At 32.0% G+C, this 17,683-nt stretch overlaps 2 protein-coding genes across 4 annotated transcripts; one reads left to right on the forward strand and one right to left on the reverse strand.

The window, feature by feature from the left end:
- The first annotated feature begins 1,913 nt into the window (after positions 1-1,913).
- Positions 1,914-4,864, forward strand: LOC130940230 (CBL-interacting serine/threonine-protein kinase 11-like). Its single transcript, XM_057868314.1, has 3 exons — positions 1,914-2,358; positions 2,474-2,833; positions 3,551-4,864. Exons 1-3 carry the CDS (start codon positions 2,176-2,178, stop codon positions 4,376-4,378), a joined length of 1,371 nt encoding a protein of 456 aa, XP_057724297.1. The 5' UTR covers positions 1,914-2,175; the 3' UTR covers positions 4,379-4,864.
- Positions 4,865-10,337: 5,473 nt separating this feature from the next.
- LOC130940231 (katanin p60 ATPase-containing subunit A1-like) lies at positions 10,338-12,610 on the reverse strand. 3 transcript variants are annotated; one of them, XM_057868317.1, is made up of 5 exons: positions 12,223-12,610; positions 12,013-12,113; positions 11,180-11,424; positions 10,853-10,940; positions 10,338-10,703 (listed from the first exon to the last, which is right to left on the reverse strand). In XM_057868317.1, the coding sequence occupies exons 3-5, from the start codon at positions 11,266-11,268 to the stop codon at positions 10,500-10,502; spliced, it is 381 nt and encodes a 126-aa protein (XP_057724300.1). In that variant the 5' UTR covers positions 11,269-11,424; positions 12,013-12,113; positions 12,223-12,610; the 3' UTR covers positions 10,338-10,499. The 3 variants fall into 3 exon arrangements, with proteins under 3 accessions (XP_057724300.1, XP_057724298.1, XP_057724299.1); XM_057868315.1 differs by having other exon boundaries at positions 11,180-11,920; XM_057868316.1 differs by having other exon boundaries at positions 11,180-11,920; positions 12,210-12,610.
- Positions 12,611-17,683: the final 5,073 nt, after the last annotated feature.

Genomic DNA, 17,683 nt, shown 5'->3' on the forward strand with positions numbered 1-17,683 from the left:
GGACTCAACTGAACACACTAACAATCAAGTGAATGAAAATAACCAACTCTACTGAACCGAACGCCATTCATGTGCTGAATAAAACGTAATAGACATTCAATCATCAAGAAAAATATTTCTGCATGCAAAAGGACTCAACTGAACACACTAACAATCAAGTGAATGAAAATGAGTAACTCCACTGAACCGAGCAATATTCATGTGCTGAATAAAACGTTATAAACATTCAATCATCAAGAATAGTATTTCTCTATGTAAAAGAAGTCAACTGAACACACTAACAATCAAGTGAATCGAAATTAGCAACTCCACTGAACTGAATGAAAATAAGAACACATTTCATTCCAAACCCTAATTACACTATAAAAATGGAATCGGAATATGTCGATCTACTAAACGAAGCAACTCAATCCATTAAACCTAAAATACAACTAGAAGAAACGCGAGATTGCAAGATTTTAAAGGAACAGTAATTTTTCTTATACTTTTCGTAGTCTCTGTTGCTGTTTTCGTTCGTTTTTGCTTCTTCCTTCCGAAATCTTCTCGTGATTCTCCTCCAGTAGCGGTTTCAATGTTAAAGAAGAAACGTTTTTTCTTAATGAAACGCAAATGAATATTTAACGTTTTATGTGTTTGGGTGCGTGAAAGTCACGTTTTATTTAATGAGATTGAGTTTTTTTGGTATTGGGCTAGTTTGGATGGACTTGGATGAAAAATTATATCAATGTGTAACATGACTGTAAATATATATTCTAAAGTAATATTTTAGAAATCATATTTTGATGCTTTTTTGCAAACATCATTACAAAAATAAAATCTTTTCATCCTCAAAATTTTGTAACTTTTATGTCAAGTAATTTTTTTAAAAAAATATTATTGTGAATTACTAATTTTTAAAAGAATAAAAAATTTTAAAAATCAAATTTTACTTTGATTTTTTAATATATCTACTAAATATTTATTTAAATATTGATACAAAAATTTAAATTAAATAAATAACTCATTTACTAAATACGAAAATTTAACATTTATAAAAAATATCATATTTATTGATTATCTTTGTTGTATTTTTAAATAATTTAAAAATTATTTTATTAATAATATTTTTTAAAAATTTTTTTGTCAATATCAAATATTTTAAATACTAAATTAATAGTTAACTCTAAAAAAAAGACAAGATGATGAATGTAAATTGAAAAAATTAAGTCTATTTTTATTTCATAAAAGAGACGGCTCAAGTCGGCACCGACGTGTCATTTTTAATTACTAAATTATATTCAACTTATCAACTATATCTTCTAATCACAATGCAACATGTGTATGGCCAATTATAATTACCTCTCAATATACCTAAAAAAAGAAAAAGTAATAAAAAACAGCGTGACTACTCTTTCCGCTTTCAAAACAAAGCTGCAAGTTACTTAGCTTTCTTCAATTCAACTCCCAACTATATACCCGCGTAGCCCAAAAACACGGAAACGAACCCTTTTTTTTTCTTCAATAAACTAAATCTTTTTTATATTTAAAAGTGAGAATTTTCTGTTATATACTAAATAATCTTTTCGAAAACAACATTAATTTTCTCATCAGTTTTTTAAAGAACTAATCTTATTTAATACAAATAAATATCCAACAAAATAATGATAAATACAAATAATAAAAGATAAATTTAAAATTTAAAATATTAATTAATTGCTGACAAATTTAATTTTAAATATTTTCCTTTTCGGGATCCAGATACAGGTTGAGAATTTGAGAATTGAGATACAAATAACTACTCGTCTCTGTCTTTTATTAGGGAGGAGAGATGTAATTTTAATTTTTTGGGAAAAAAAAAAACGCAAAAGCATAGAAACCTTTGTCCTGAAAGCAAATTTTAGAAAAATATAAATACGGAAACAACCATAAAATAATAAAGAAAACAAGCGCCGTGCAATTCCGAACATCCTGTGTTTCCGCACAAAATAACGGAATGAGAACCCACAAAACAAGAAAAATAAACGAAAACACCATATTCCGCAATAAATCAAAAACTTTTTTACGAGCGAATTCAAAAACACCAATCACAACATCAAATTCTCTCCTTCTCAACTATTTATTCTTTCATAGCTTTTAGATCGAAAAAAAGAAAAAAACAAAAAAAAAGAAGTTCGGTCTCTGGTGTCAAAAATCACGATGCCAGAGATCGAACAGGCGCCGCCGCATGCGGCGTCGGCAACTACTAACACCTCCACATCCACCGTCACCACCTCCGCCTTATTTGGAAAATACGAGCTAGGAAGACTCCTAGGATGCGGCGCGTTCGCGAAGGTTTACTACGCGCGGAACGTGAAAACGATGCAGAGCGTGGCGATAAAGGTAAATAACTAATAATAATTAAGGAATGATTTGCTGAAACTTCTGAATTTTAAATCGAATTCTTCAATGTGATCGAATTCGTTAAAATACGTATTTGAATTTGTGGAAAGCGTAGGTGATAAGCAAGAAGAAGATAATGGGAACGTCGCTGGTTTCGAACGTGAAGCGCGAGGTTTCGATCATGAGCAAGCTCAACCACCCGAACATCGTGAAGCTGCACGAGGTGCTGGCTACGAAGACCAAGATCTATTTCGTGTTGGAGTTCGTTAAAGGCGGTGAGTTATTTGCTAAGGTTTCGAAAGGGAGGTTCAGCGAGGATCTCGCCCGCAAGTATTTCCAGCAGCTTATCTCCGCCGTAGGGTACTGCCACTCGCGCGGCGTTTTCCACCGTGATTTGAAGCCGGAGAATCTCTTGCTTGATGAGAATGGGAATCTCAAGGTCTCCGATTTTGGACTCAGTGCCGTCAAAGACCAGGTCAGCCCCAAAATACTGTAATTTGCATTTACAGCATTCTTTTGTTCTTTTTGTTCAGTTAAATTGTTGGAGAATTTGACTTTTCATAAGGAATTTGAACAAAAAAATTTATGTTAAAATTCTTACCGTAATGAAATGAAATGCTAGAGTTCAAATTAGAGTTCAGAGTAATTAATGTGATAGATGGTGGATTTTAGAGTCCTGTGTTTAGGGTAATCAATGGTGCTGGAGGATTGCTTCTAAATTTATGAATTTAATTAATTTGTTACAAAATTAAATGGTTTGTTGAAGAAAAAGTTTATTTGTTCCATCATGGGTTGGATTTGTGGTTGCAATTCTAGCTGCAGTAAAATTTGCAGTTGATGCTGCTGTAATTGTTGTAAAGGGGTACAAAATTGTAACATCAATGCCGTAATCTTGGTTGCAGAGTTTGAAATCATGGCTTGCACATTAATTTAGTAATTTATATTGAGGATAATGTATGGGAACAATAATAATGACTGGTTAAATTAATATTTTCTGGAACACCAATCTTTCTTGTTCTAAAACAATTAATGATCTCTCTCCTATAATGACAGGTACACCTTTATTATGAGTAGGTCCAATTTTCTATTATGATTTCTAGGAATTTTGAATGATACACGTCAAATAATAGTGGTTTACATGTGAATGATCGAACATGCCTAATTAATACTCGGTCATCTATTCTTTTTGCAGGTGAGGTTTGATGGGTTGTTGCACACGTTGTGTGGCACTCCGGCGTACGTGGCACCGGAGATTCTGGCAAAGAAGGGCTACGACGGTGCAAAGGTTGATGTATGGTCTTGTGGGGTGATTCTCTTTGTTCTTGCAGCAGGGTACCTACCTTTCAATGATCCAAACTTGATGGTGATGTACAAGAAGATCTACAAGGGGGAGTACCGGTGTCCACGGTGGATGTCACCAGATCTACGACGGTTCCTTTCAAGGGTTCTTGACATCAACCCCGAGACAAGGTTCACCGTTGATGAGATCACCAGGGACCCTTGGTTTAGAAAAGGCTACAAGGAGATCAAGTTTCATGAGGATTGGAATCTTGGGTCTGAGGACAAGGTGAAGGAATTGAATGCTTTTGATATAATCTCATTCTCTTCTGGTTTGAATCTTTCTGGATTGTTTGTTGGCGGTGGCGCCTCCACATCAGCGGCCGCCGAGGACACCGAGAGGCTCATGCTCAAGGGTTCAGTTGAGGCGGTTTTGGCTAGGGTGGAGGAGGTGGCTGTGGCAGAGGGGCTTATAGTGAGAGGGTTGAAAGAATGTGGTGTGGAGCTAGAGGGGCAAAATGGTAATTTCGGGCTTGTGGTGGAGGTTTGCCGGGTTACTACCAACCTGGTTGTGGTGGAGGCAACGAGGAAAACCGGGGATCTCTTCGGATTTAGGGATATGTGGAGGAACAAACTGACACCTAAGCTGTTAAGTAATGCTACCACAGAAAGTGATAGCATTTCTGATTCAGCAGAGACTCAATCGGAGATTTCCGAGTCTAAGCAAGTTGCTAGTGTCTGATCTTATTCTGTCCCTTTCTTTTAATCCATTTTCTTTCCCTTTTTTTTTAAAAAAAAAAGGTCTTTTGTTGGAAAAACAAAGATATATATACATATATAGGTTGAAATATTTGTTGTTTATTGTTGTTATTGTATCCAAAATGTACATTTTGGTGGGTCATGTTGTAGTTCTGGCACAGATGGGATTATTACTGCCAATGGTGGTGTTGCTGTTGAGAGACCCAACGCAGTAATCATGGTGGGTCATGGTGTAGTTTTGGCAGCCATGGATATTGCCAATGTTTGAACTGTAGGATGATGTTGATTGGAGGATTGGTGGAGACTCCAGCAATGATGATGATGATGATGAATATTTATGCTTCTTGTTTACATTTTTCTTTCCCTCTCTTTGTAAATGTTAAAATAAATTAAGGGTGTCTTACTGTATTGTTTATATATCAGACAATTGTCTGGCTTCCCTCATAATGGAAAGCAAAAATTAGAATAATTATTACTCTATTTATATAGCTTGCCTTTTCTTCTTGTTTTTCTCAATTGTTGGCAATTTTATGCCTTGTTTTTCCAAATCTTTTATATGCCAAAGGAGTCTAATAAAGTGTGTTTGGGATAAAGTATACTGAATACTAGTAGTTTATGATTAACGTGTGTTTTATGGTATCTATAAAATACATATGATTCAACTTTATAAAAGAGTGGGTTCCATCAATTAACACTCACGTTTTGGCAATTTAAGGCACAAAATTTATAGGCACCATGTGATTAAGGCAGTGCTTGATTTTGGAACTCGAATACAAGGACTATACAAAAATTTTATTCTTGAAGAACACATATTCTTGAACTCTATCTCTGATTTCAATAATTCTTTTGTATCTCCTTATGGTTCTGTCAAACTCTAGTGTTGCTTGCAGAGGATAAGAGGTTCACATGTAGTAGCAGTTATATTATTTGTCTTTTGCTTTAGGTGTTTTGTATATAGTACAAGGAAAGGTCCAAAAGTTGTAACACAAGATAAATAAATCAAGCTTTACATGCATGCACTGTGCTGTAGCATTCTCTCCCTATGTTTGGTTAACAGGCATGCAGATTTCATGGCAATAATTCATGGGTATATGTGATCGAGTCTTACATGCCAAACCTATTTGGCACCGTGGGGAGCTCTCGATTATTATTAGAGAAATTTTAGAAAGGAACTAAGTAAGAGAACACAAAATAAAAATGTTATATTCAACTCAAAACCTTAAAATATCAAGTTAATGGAGTCTTTATCTTATAAATTTGCTATTTTCCTTGTTTTTTTTATTTGCGATTAATTTATTAACTTCTTTACATTTACAACCTTAACAATCTCTTCATCAAGTGTGAGCTTTAACATTGAGCATCAATTCTCTTTTTTTTTTTTTTTTTTGCCTCCCCCACTTTTTGGCTCCTTCACCATATTTGAGTATTCATCAATTACACCGCCATATTTCACCGCAGAATACGCTGCCCAGACTACCCTTGTTGAGAAATTATTTGTTAACTTGCTACGATTTGAGTTTCTTACCTAGATTCTATATGATCGAGACCTATTAGAATTTAAAAAAACTTGATTGTTGTTCCGAGAGCTCTAAATTTTTCAAATTAATCTTGTTATTGTTGTCGTTTTGAAGATGTTGGAGAACATCAATTAAATTTCTAAGAGCTCTAGTAGATCTCAGTCACATAAAACTTATATAAAAAATCTAAATCATGACTAGTTAATGTGTCAAATATAGTGGTTGTTTTTTTTTGTTGGGAAGATATATTTTATAAAATATATATTTTCTTTGAAAGCAGATGATATTTAATTTAGAAAAAAATCTAGAATGTTTAAATGGATTAAGTTACACATATCTATTGGAACTTTTTTCACCTATACTGTATTTTAACATGGTAAGGACAAGTTTAACTAAGAACAAATTTAGCTAGAGAATGAGCCACTAAATTTCCTTATAACAAGGAATTTTTGACAACTTCAACACCTTTACAATATAAGAAATGCATAAGTTTTTATTAAGGGATAATTTTCATAACTTAGCACATCAAGTGCAGGAGATTTTGGAATAAAAATAAACGTTACAAAGCATGTTTTGAAAAATGCCAAATTACACATTTCAAAATTTAAAAATAACGCAAACAGTATATTTGTTATTTGAACCAAAATAAAATAAATCCAATTATGTTTTTCTTCCGGGATTTCGATACCACCGCATTCTTACAAATCAAATTAACCAGCCATCTACCAACCGTTGAATTTAATTATAGACATAATGTGGCAAAAAACCGTGGCAAACCAAGTGTATACTTGCATATGTTCCTCCTATTGCATCACATAACCAGCTTATTGTGTTTCTTGTTAGCTGTCATCATAATTTCGGACAGATTGTGCATTATCACACACAAAACATGGTTGGTGTGGGAATATGTTTAAATATGAGTTCTTCAACTATATTTTTTTTAAAGTATACTTTCATATTTTACTCTAAAGATATCATATATAAATAAATACATTTTTCAAATATAGATATAAGTTTTTTAAAGTATCAAGCATTAAATACATTAAAAAATTTACGAATTTTTATACTTTTTTCTTTAATTATTATTATTATTATTATTTGTAGCTCGTTAATATCGTATTACTACATTCTTTTTTGTAAAATTAAGAGTAAGATTCGAATCTAAAACTTTTAGATAAAAATAGAGTTAGATGATGTCATTTGAGATATAATTCGTCGGCGTATTGTTACCTTCTTTAGCTTCGAATGAGTCTTCATATTAATTAATGTACAAATATGATACTTCCTTATTTTTTCCCGGTTAATAATTATAATGTTGTTAATAATGGAGGAAAATTAGCTGGAAAGTGGACAGTACTTTGAATGTATCATACCGCATTGCCGCTTATTATTATTATATACGCGCATAAAATCTCATAAACATATAACTTTTTTTTTATTTATTTTGAAATTATATTCCTACCTCCAAATAGCTTAATTCTGCATCATAAAAAGATGGAAATAAAAAAGAAAAAGGGAAAAGGCCAGGTAACGGTTTTTCTCATTACATACCTGTTTCTCTAGGGTCTGTTTTTAGTAAGCTCAAGCCTTTTGAGCTTTTCTAATAGGCACAAAATATAAATTAGAAATATACTCCACATGGGGTTTAATAATAATAATAATTTTTTTATTTTTTAACTAACAAAACCCTTAATCCAAATTCAGTCCCACCCCCAAACTCATCATACGTTACCCTAATTTTCAATTCCTTTCCCCCTGTTTACTCACCAGTTGCCGTCAGCTACTCTACTCTCCGCTGGTTTTAGCATTCACCGTCGCCGTCCAGCCAAGCCGTCGCCGTTGCCGTCCAATCCATCTAACAACGTCGTTTGTAGGCTCTCCCTTCCCGTCTTCTCTTCTCTCTTCTCTCTTCTCTCGTCGAGTGGTTGTCAGCGCTGTGGTGCTCCATTCCCCCTGCATCCTCCACTTCCATAGTAACAATGGAGCCTCAGACTCAGGTATGAAGTTACTTCATTGATTTAATTTTCTTTTTGTTCCTTTTATCTTCTTGTTGTATTCCTCCGCTCCTTGTATGAATCTGTTGTATTGCTTCCTTTCGTTGATTTCATTCAATTTTTTTGTTCTATTTATTTGTTCTGATTCACGGGTTGTAGGCTATATTTGTTCTGTTTTGTGCTACAAGTATGTTGGTGTAACTAAGATTCATGCCAATTTGGTAATCATATGTAGCAATTGTAATTCTCCATTATTGTTATATTGGTATCTAACATAGTGAGGCATGAGGCTTCATGGATTTTACAAACAATGGTATGAGAATGGATGTGGTTGCGTAAGAAGTAAATTTCTCGGTTCTTACTTTTTAGTGATGTAACAAACTCTGATGTTCTGGTTTTTAGTTAACCTGTTCTTATATTCTGTCTTTGAGTAACCAATGTTTAGTTAGTTATGCAATTTGCATTAAAAGAAGAATGCCAAACTATTCAATGGAAGCTCTTTTATTGCGCAAGAGCTTAAGTGTTGTTTGGATTGATACCCTTTCAAGAAGGCAGCTTCTTTAGCTCTTTCAATTAAGCAAATTAGTTATTGCTATCAATGCACTCTTCGTGACAGGTTAAGGTACCTTAGCTGATAAGTGTTGTTTGGATTGCTACCCTTTCATGTTTGTTTTAAGATTAGCCATGAATATTTATGCTAAGGGAGGGAGATAGATAACGTACTTTAAATAGGTGGAGCTTCTAAGGTGTAATTTGAAAATTTGGTTGTGTCTATCTCTTATTTAACTTGAAATGATCATGTAAAAATGCTGTATCGTAATCCCTCTTGTTCACAGTATTGGTTTGGTTTCATGAACCATAAAACTGGTTCTGAAGTGGATCCAGTTTGGATTTATAAAAATCCAAACCATGCCCACCCCTATATGAATCTATATAATTGATCTTAATCACCAAAATATGAGACGAGATAGAGTTTAAGCTGCCATAAGAAAATTCAGAAATTAGTATTGTGATTCTTTTTGAAAATTCAATGGTTTTTGGTTAATTTTGCTTATTTGATTATAAATTGTACCTAATTTATGCTATTTTTAATGGGTAATTAACGTTAGTCACTATAAATTGCAGGAAGCATCAAATAGTCAAAGACACACAAGTGATCAAAATGTGCATAATGTTAGTGATCATCTGGATGAAGATGTAACTTCTGATGCGGTGGATATGGATCATAATGTTAACAAAGGGAAATCATAATGTTCCTCCACTTTAAAGTCAACACATTCACAGATAGAGAATGAAAAACAGGCCATGGAAATCCTGCAGTATTCAACCCTTATGAACTCACAAAACATTGGGTCAAGGTGGCAGCAGAGGCAGGAATCTCATTGATGACACTAATTAATTTTTAAGTAGTTAGATAACCAATTAATTAATTTAATTTTATTATATCATTTATTCAAAAAATAATCTTAATAAATATCATTTATTGTATCATGCGCTTTAATAATATCTGATGTGTATTGTTGGATTTGATTTTAACTTTATATTATGTGCTTTAATTAAATGATCTCATTACTTGTAATAAGTAATCAAAACCTATGATATTGAATCATTCTTAGTGCATAATCATTAATATGCAAATTTTGTCCTCTTTTTTGATCATTCATTCTGACTTTTTTAACAGATATCAGGGCAAATCCTCAAATGCATTAAAATTATAATAAAGTTCAAATTTTATTCATTTTATTGAAAATTATAAATTTGTATTCTGAAATTGATAAAAATAAAATAAAATAAAAATTTTTATTCAAGTTTTCAAGCCTGTCTTCGTATAGTGCAGACGGCTTATGCAAATGGAGCAGACTTTGGAAGAATAAAATGAACAGACGAAAACAAAATGAGTGTGACAATCTATTTGGCACCAAAGAATATTTAATGATGTTATGTTTGGGTTTTGTGTTTGATCTTGGCAACACCATTATTTGTTCCATGCTGTTAACAACAAGCATTATTCAAATAAGGGAATATTAAAAATTTAAAGGATAAATAATTTTTTGTTCACTTTATTTTGTTCCCCAGGAAGTTAATGCATGCACTCTGATCTACTGAGTACAAAATAATGAGAAAATGTTAAAAAAGAAAAAATCATGGTCAAAAAATAAAGAATTCTCTTCTCAACATAAAATTAGTAATTAACTAATAATCTTGCATCTCTCTGAAGAACAGAAATCTAGAATATTAGCATGTAGATAACACGTGAGAATAATTACTCATACAGAAGTACTTGACAATAACTAAGAAGCTTATGATAATTAATTAATCTTAAATTACTTAGTGTATTAGATTAATTAGACTCGTGCTCATTATAATGATTGTGGCGCTATCAGTTTAGTTAGTTGTTGCCTGTCTTGGTATATTACAGTGCTGTCAACCGTGGGATTGGAATTTACCATAGCAATATGGTTATATATATGAATTAAGAACTTTAAGATCCTGAACTTTTTAAATGGTCATTGGTTACAAGGAAAGAAAATAAAACATTGTAATAAAACATGACGTTCGATGTCAGCCTGAGAAACACTTCGCTGGACTTTCTTCAAAGCTTCCTCAAAGTCACACATAGCAACAAGATCCTTTGAAATCTCATCCTTGGGCATGTTCTTGATTTCATCGCGTGTTTTTCCGCTATCTTACGCCTCATACCATTCAGGGAAGCATCACGACATACATTTGTCAAATCATCTCCACTATAGCCTTCTGTACGGTGAGCCATATCATCTATATTGACATCAGGGGCCACCTGGTGCAAAGGAAAAACATGATAATCTTGTATTTGTTAGATGCTCAATGTCTTTCATTTGAATCCATCGAAGAAATCAATTAAAGGCAATACATAATAATAATATCTTTAAGACAGTGTCATAGGTAAATCACAACATCCTAACTTGCCTCCACAGTCTTCAAATTGATACGCAACAACTCTTTACGACTCTCAAAATTTGGAAGAGGAATGTATATACGCTTTTCCAGCCCTCGCCTGATTTGATTTGCATCAACATATTACATTGTATCAGTACATGCACATTAAAAGAGGTTTCCGACAGATATAACTAATTCATCGCATACTTCTATCACTTGCAATGCACATTAAGAAGTATAAGAAAAGGATGCAGAAAAGCAAATACAAACCTCAGTGCCTCAACGCAAATAAAAATATGGCATACATGATGCAAAACTCAAGATTTTTATGTAGGGAAAAGAACAGCAAATGCTTACCCCCTAGCATTGCACAGAGAATCAATTTCATCAATGAAAATTGTACTTGGTGCATATGCTCTTGCAAGATCAAACAAATACCGCACCATGCGTTCACTCTCACCACGCTATTTGGAAGCTAAAGTTGCGGAAGAAACATTAAAGAAAGTGGTACCGCATTCAGTAGCAACTGCTTTAGCAAGAAGTGTCTTCCCAGTTCCGGGAGGCCCAAACATGAGAACACCTTTCCACGGTCTCCTAATCCCCTGTCAGAATCACATATAATGAATTGCACAGAAAAGGTCTTTCCATGACAACAACAATGGGATAGAAATACAACAACAGCCTGCTTAAGGTCATCGAAACTCAGTATAACAAGAGAATTTGTGTGCATGACTACACAAGCATGAGAGAATTCCAAGTAAAAAAAAGAAACAGTAGCATGCAAGATTAATTCAAATTTCAACATATAGCGATACAACTACCAAGAGAATAAAAAGCACCAGACATCACAAAAGATCCGCATAAAATAATCTAAACTCTATACATTTTACACGGTTCTTAGATACAAGAATCCTCCCTCTAAGTTTTTTATTGTTGGCTTAATTTTCAATTCTGATCTCCATTCTCGGCTTCTAAGGAAGCAAAATCCAACAATGAAAACTGAAGGGTATGCATAAAAAAGGTTAATTAGCAAGGTTTTGCTTTCCAAGAGAATCACGCCCTTCTGTTCTGCTTCTCACAATTCTATGGAATACTTCCCTGATCGGAAAAATTTAATCGGAAAATTCAGAAATTAGAAGTTCAATAATGCACAAAAAAAAAATTAAAAAGAGAGAGGAGAGAAAGCTCACCGAGATAGATCTCTAAGGATCCGCTACCAATTTTTCGACCGATACAGAACTAATTTCCAACTCGAGACTCCATTAAAGATCAACTTCTTTTGAGCAAAACCCTACAAAAGATTCGAAAATTTGAGAAGATAAACGAAAGCCGAGCAACAGAGTTTGACCAAAACCCTACGAATTTTCGTTGTGGAAGAAGGCTTAACCTAATAATCTTACTAATTTTGATATATGGGGTCTCCCATCGGTAAAAATGGGCAGCAAGGAGTTTAGAGTCCATCATAGCAGCCCTATGATGAGGAAGACAGCCTTTTCTCCCCAGACCCTTGCTGCAACTGGTAGCATCTCCCCTCTTCATGAATCGCTGCAGGATTTGAGACCGCTACGAGTTGTTCATAGGGTTCAAACTGAAATTCGCGCTCGGGTGTGAATTGGTAGCTCACAATCTCTGAATTCGCATCGCCAGAAGGCTTAGAAAGGATAGAAAATTCTTCGGTGGACAGTGAGTAGAGGAAGAAGCGGAGGAAAGAGGGGGTAGAAGAAGAAACGGGGTTCATCGTTTGACGAAGAAGACAGAGGAAGTGGGTGGAGGGAAGAGGCAGGGGCGCATAGCTGCAGCAAGCAAGGGTTTAGTTCTGAATTTTTATATTGGACAATATTAAAATATTAAAAGAGTTGTTATCTTTTAATGTAATTTTTAATAAATTAACAATGATTTAAATATAAACCATTAGATTGTTTATCAATTTAATCTAACGCTTTGAATCTAATGGTGCATCAGATAAGCTCATAAGAGGTGGGCTGATTTTAGACAAACCCGTTTCTCTAGAGTATATATATATACATAAAGCATTCCGTTAATCATGATAATAATTGTAACAAATTAATAATGACAACAACAATGAAGAAACACCCTCCTTGCTCCTGGACCCGTGATAGAGCGTTATATACCTAATAATGAAAAAAAAAAATCTATATGAAGAGTGATGAAACGTAATTTTCCGGAAATAGTAATTCACTATTATTGGTTGTTGTTAATTTAGTAATATATAGATGTTTCATAAAACAATTTTTTCAAATTTAGTGAAGGATGTTGATTTCGTATAATTTATCTATCTTATCTTTTATAATTTTTAGGTTAATTTATAAATTATCCTTTGTATAGTATTTTGGTTACTATCGTAATTGCCTTCAACAAAGTTACATAAAAAAGAGAGAGTCACCAATCTGTTATCGTATAAAAATATAGATATTTGTACTATAATTGATGCTTATTATGAACTTGCAGATAGTTTCATTTGGTTGGAGGACATAAAACTGATTTAGCGGATCAAAGCTACAATAATAGTAGAGAAAATGATAAAAGGTTCATCACAGAATTGTCTCTGAGCTTTAACATGTAAGCATCACTTTCTTGGCCTCTTCCTATGAAGTGGAACCATTCAATTATCCATCTTGTGGTGAAATAAAGTGACTCTAAAGGAATGGTGCACTATTTAGTTCAATTAGAGAGTTAACAATTTTTAATTAATATATCGGTCAATTTTTTATTATTTTAAATTTTAAATATTAAATTTTAAATTTTAATTCTAAATTCTAAATTTTCAAAAAAATGAGGATAAAAAATAATTTTATAATAAAAAAATTTGATTAATATTGACTAATAAAAAATTAATGTTTTATACTTAGCTTCATTTTAACTTTAATTATATTGTTGTAGCAGAAATATATTTCTATAAATATATAATGGGAATATAAAAATGTTAGTATACAAATTTTCTTTTCAAAATATTTTTTGGCATGTATGGTATGAGTTCTGTGAGATAAATTGAAAACTATTAATATATGTTAATTAGTCTAATTATAAGAATAATATTTAAGAAATAAAAAAAATTTGTAAATATAGATAAATTATTTGTTCAGAAGATACATTAAGAATTGGATAAGATAATGGTTAACGATCATAAAAAACTAAACGTTTTACTATTTACAAGTTGTATTGAAGATTTTCGTTAATCAAATTAAATCAAATAAGCATTATCTTATTATTATTTATTTTAGGACTTATTTTATGTTTGTTTTATTTTCTTTTGTTTTCATTATTTTAGATCCAATTATAATTTAACCTATTTTATTTTAGTAAACTTATGTATTAAGATTTTGGAAGAAGTATAAAAATTTTTAAATTCTGTAGCCACTTTTTTTTTATGAATAATTTTTTTTTTTAAAAAACTTAAATATGAACAGGAGAGATAGAATAATTTTCTTAACTGTTATATCAGAAAATTAAATTAAAGTAAATAAATCCCTTTCTTTAATTTTTCATCTTATCCTAAATTTCGTTCCATATCGTTTGATATCAAATTTCAGATATTAAATTAATCTTTATTAATCTATATTTATTCTTCTTTTATCCTAATAAAAAAACTCTTATTCATTAAATTTGTATAGTTGTTATTTTTTTTTGTTCTTGAATATTAAAAAAAAAAACAAACCCACGGTACCGTCATTCATTGTTCTTGTTTGTGTCTTCCTTTGTTTTTTAGATAGGATTTGTTTTGAGATACTGAAATGAAGATTGGAATTCTATCATATTTGTTGGTCTAAAAAAATTAGTACTAAAATTTTAATTTTTATCTTTATAATTTTAGTATTTCAGTACTTTTAAAGAGTAGAGATACAAAAGACTAAAATTTTTTGAAACAGAGACTAAAACTTTAATAATATTTTTTACTTAAAATCTCCAATTTCAATTAATTAATTCCAACTTTACCCTTTATGTAAATTAAATTAGAACTTCATTTTTATTTCAATTTCTGTTCTCATATTACACCAAATACAATACTAAGATTTATCTCTATCTCTCAATCTTTGTCTCTATTCTAAATACTACCTTATTTTTCCTTATTTTTCTCCCTTCTCTTATCACCTGCGTCGTTCTATTAATTTTTTTAGTTTCTCTTATCGTTTATTGTTTTCTTATTCCTTGTTGTTCCCCTTGTTGTTGTAGTAGCGTTAGGTTTCACTGAAAATTAAAAAAAAAAAACAAGGTATTCAATAAACCAAAAAAAAAAAAAAATACAGTAGATAAAAAAAAAAAAACAAAAAGAGAGTCGTGTTATAAAAAAACAAAAACAATCTTTAAAAAATATTATTATTATTATTATTATTATTATTATTATTATTATTATTATTATTCTTTGTATTCTATGTCTTTTATTTTTTATTTTTGAGTCATTTTTCTTTTTATTATTGCATCATATTTTTTCTATTTTTTTATTTTTATTTAATTTCTCAAATGCAATAGGTAAAGAGATTTAAGAGTGATAAAAAATAAGAGTTGTGAGTTTAATAAAAAGTCAAAGTCAATTTTAAAAATAAACACGAGTATCCATCATCGAGTGAAATACATGAGAGAATAATTGTGAAGTTCTTTCTATAATAATTTTGCAGGTTTATTGCTATGACAACCCATTCAAAAGATACTCTAGTTGATATGAGAATGATGCAAAGAGTTATTTAACAATTAATTAATCGCTAGAATAAATTGGAAAAATGGAGATAGAAGGTGATACAGATATTGTCTAAGAGTACTAAACATGAAACTTTCAAGAATCGGCATAAATCTTAGCCCTCAAGTACATTTTGATGATGACTTTGATAGAACTACAATACCTCGACATAAAAGTCAAGATAGCAATATAAATGCTATTAAGATGCAAATACCACCATTTAAAGGGAGAAACAATTCTGAAGTTTATTTGGAGTGAGAAAGTAAGGTGGAAAGAATTTTTATTTGTCATAATTACTCAATGACAAAATGGGTTTGCTTGGTAGTAGATGCGTCTTTTTTATTATGCCTTATTTTGGTGGGATGAACTAATGAAGACAAGACTGCAGAATGTCAATCATCCTATAGAGACTTAGGATCATATGAAGCGCCTCATGAAAAAGAGATTTGTGCCTTCGTACTATTATAGGAAAGTACATCAAAAGTTACATCGTTGATTCAAGGCTCCAAATCTATTGAAAACTACCGTAAAAAAATGGAGATGCTTATTATCACTACCAACATAAAAGAGAATACCGAAATTACTATGACACGATTTATAGGTGGTTTGAATAGAACTATTGTTGATTTGGTGAAGTTACATACTTACATCATTATGTGGAGATGGAGGATTTGGCCAGTATGGCAATTAAGGTGGAGAGACAACAATAAAGACGAGCACCTAAGGGATTGTCTCATGCTAATTCAAAGTGGATTCATACTAAGTCTCGTAGTGATAACACAATAAAGACTAAGGTGCCGACTCCAAGGAGAAGTTGTTTGATACTACAAAGAAAAAAGATAATTCTAACTGTTCTTCTTCTTCTACTACCTCTAGGCAGAGATATTAAATGTTTCAAGTGTCATAGTTTAGGTCATTATGCTAGTGATTGCCCAAACAGGAGGATGATGGTTATTAGAGGAGGTGATATTGTGTATGATTTTGATCAAAATGATACTTCTGATCATGATAGTATGCTACCTTTGGAAGATTGTTCTGATGGTGATGTTGAGTATGTAGTCCATGGTAAATCTATTGTTGTTAGACATGCTTTGAATTTGCAGATGAGAAAAGATAGCCTAGAGTAACGCTAAAATCTTTTTCACACTAGATGCTTGGTGGGTGAAAAGATGTGTAGTCTGATTATTGATGGAGGGAGTTGAACTAATGTAGCTAGTACACTTATGGTAAAAAAATTGGGCTTGACATGTGTTCAACATTCTAAACCATATACATTATAGTGGTTGAATGACAGTGATGAGATCAAGGTTGACAAGCAGGTGACAATTGCATTCTCTGTTGAAAAGTATGTTACTAAGGCATTGTGTGTTGTGATGCCAATGCAAGCTTGTCATTTATTATTGAGGAGACCTTGTCAGTTCAACCGTTGAACATTTCATGATGGTTACACGAATTGATTCTCTTTTGATTTTAATGGTCATGCGATCGCTCTTACTCTATTATCACAAAAAGAGTTTTACCTTGACTAGTTGAAGTTTCAACGGGATACAAAAAAAAAAAATGGAATGTGAGGTTAAAGAAAAATCTGAGAGAAAAAAGGCTATAAGAGAAAAGAAAATAGCAAAAGGCCCAAAGGTGAGTGAAAATAAAAAAAAGATTGCATGTCATGAGAATAGTACGAATACAGAAAAAAAATGAGAGTTGAGAGAAATTGTGTTTATTTACAAAAGAGAGAGATTTAAAGAGTCCTTTAGTAGGCAAGAGAGTTATGATTATAGTTCGCTTTCGAAGAAACTTATTATATGACACTGAACTTAATTCAAATTTTCCAAATAATGACTGTCTCTTTTTTGCAAGAATTTACATATGCCTTTCCTATTGACATGCCAAGCGATTTGCTTCCATTATGAGGGATTGAACACCAAATTGATTTTATTCCTGTAGTTAGCATTTTTGATAGACTAACATATAGGAGTAACCCTCAGGAGACAAAAAATTTTCAAATGCAAGTGGAGGAGAGCATGAGTTCATGTGTTGTACCAGTTTTAAAAGAAAGATGGTACTTGATGGATGCATGTGAATTGTCGTGCAGTTAATAAGATTATGGTAAAGTATCATTATCTTATCCCTAGATTAGATGACATGCTTGATGAATTATATGATGCATG

The sequence above is a fragment of the Arachis stenosperma genome, chromosome 7 (assembly GCF_014773155.1).
Source record: "Arachis stenosperma cultivar V10309 chromosome 7, arast.V10309.gnm1.PFL2, whole genome shotgun sequence".
In the NCBI taxonomy this organism is placed as follows: Eukaryota; Viridiplantae; Streptophyta; class Magnoliopsida; order Fabales; family Fabaceae; genus Arachis; species Arachis stenosperma.

Bases quoted from the DNA above. Each gene is read 5' to 3' on its own strand.
- LOC130940230 (XM_057868314.1), top strand. From the start codon at position 2,176: ATGCCAGAGATCGAACAGGCGCCGCCGCATGCGGCGTCGGCAACTACT. The intron at 2,359-2,473 runs GTAAATAACTAA...TGGAAAGCGTAG, and splicing joins TGCAGAGCGTGGCGATAAAG to GTGATAAGCAAGAAGAAGAT. The intron at 2,834-3,550 runs GTCAGCCCCAAA...TTCTTTTTGCAG, and splicing joins TCAGTGCCGTCAAAGACCAG to GTGAGGTTTGATGGGTTGTT.
- LOC130940231 (XM_057868317.1), bottom strand. From the start codon at position 11,268: ATGGTGCGGTATTTGTTTGATCTTGCAAGAGCATATGCACCAAGTACA. The intron at 10,941-11,179 runs GTAAGCATTTGC...AAATCAAATCAG, and splicing joins TCTCTGTGCAATGCTAGGGG to GCGAGGGCTGGAAAAGCGTA. The intron at 10,704-10,852 runs GCAAGTTAGGAT...CCTTTGCACCAG, and splicing joins TCAATTTGAAGACTGTGGAG to GTGGCCCCTGATGTCAATAT.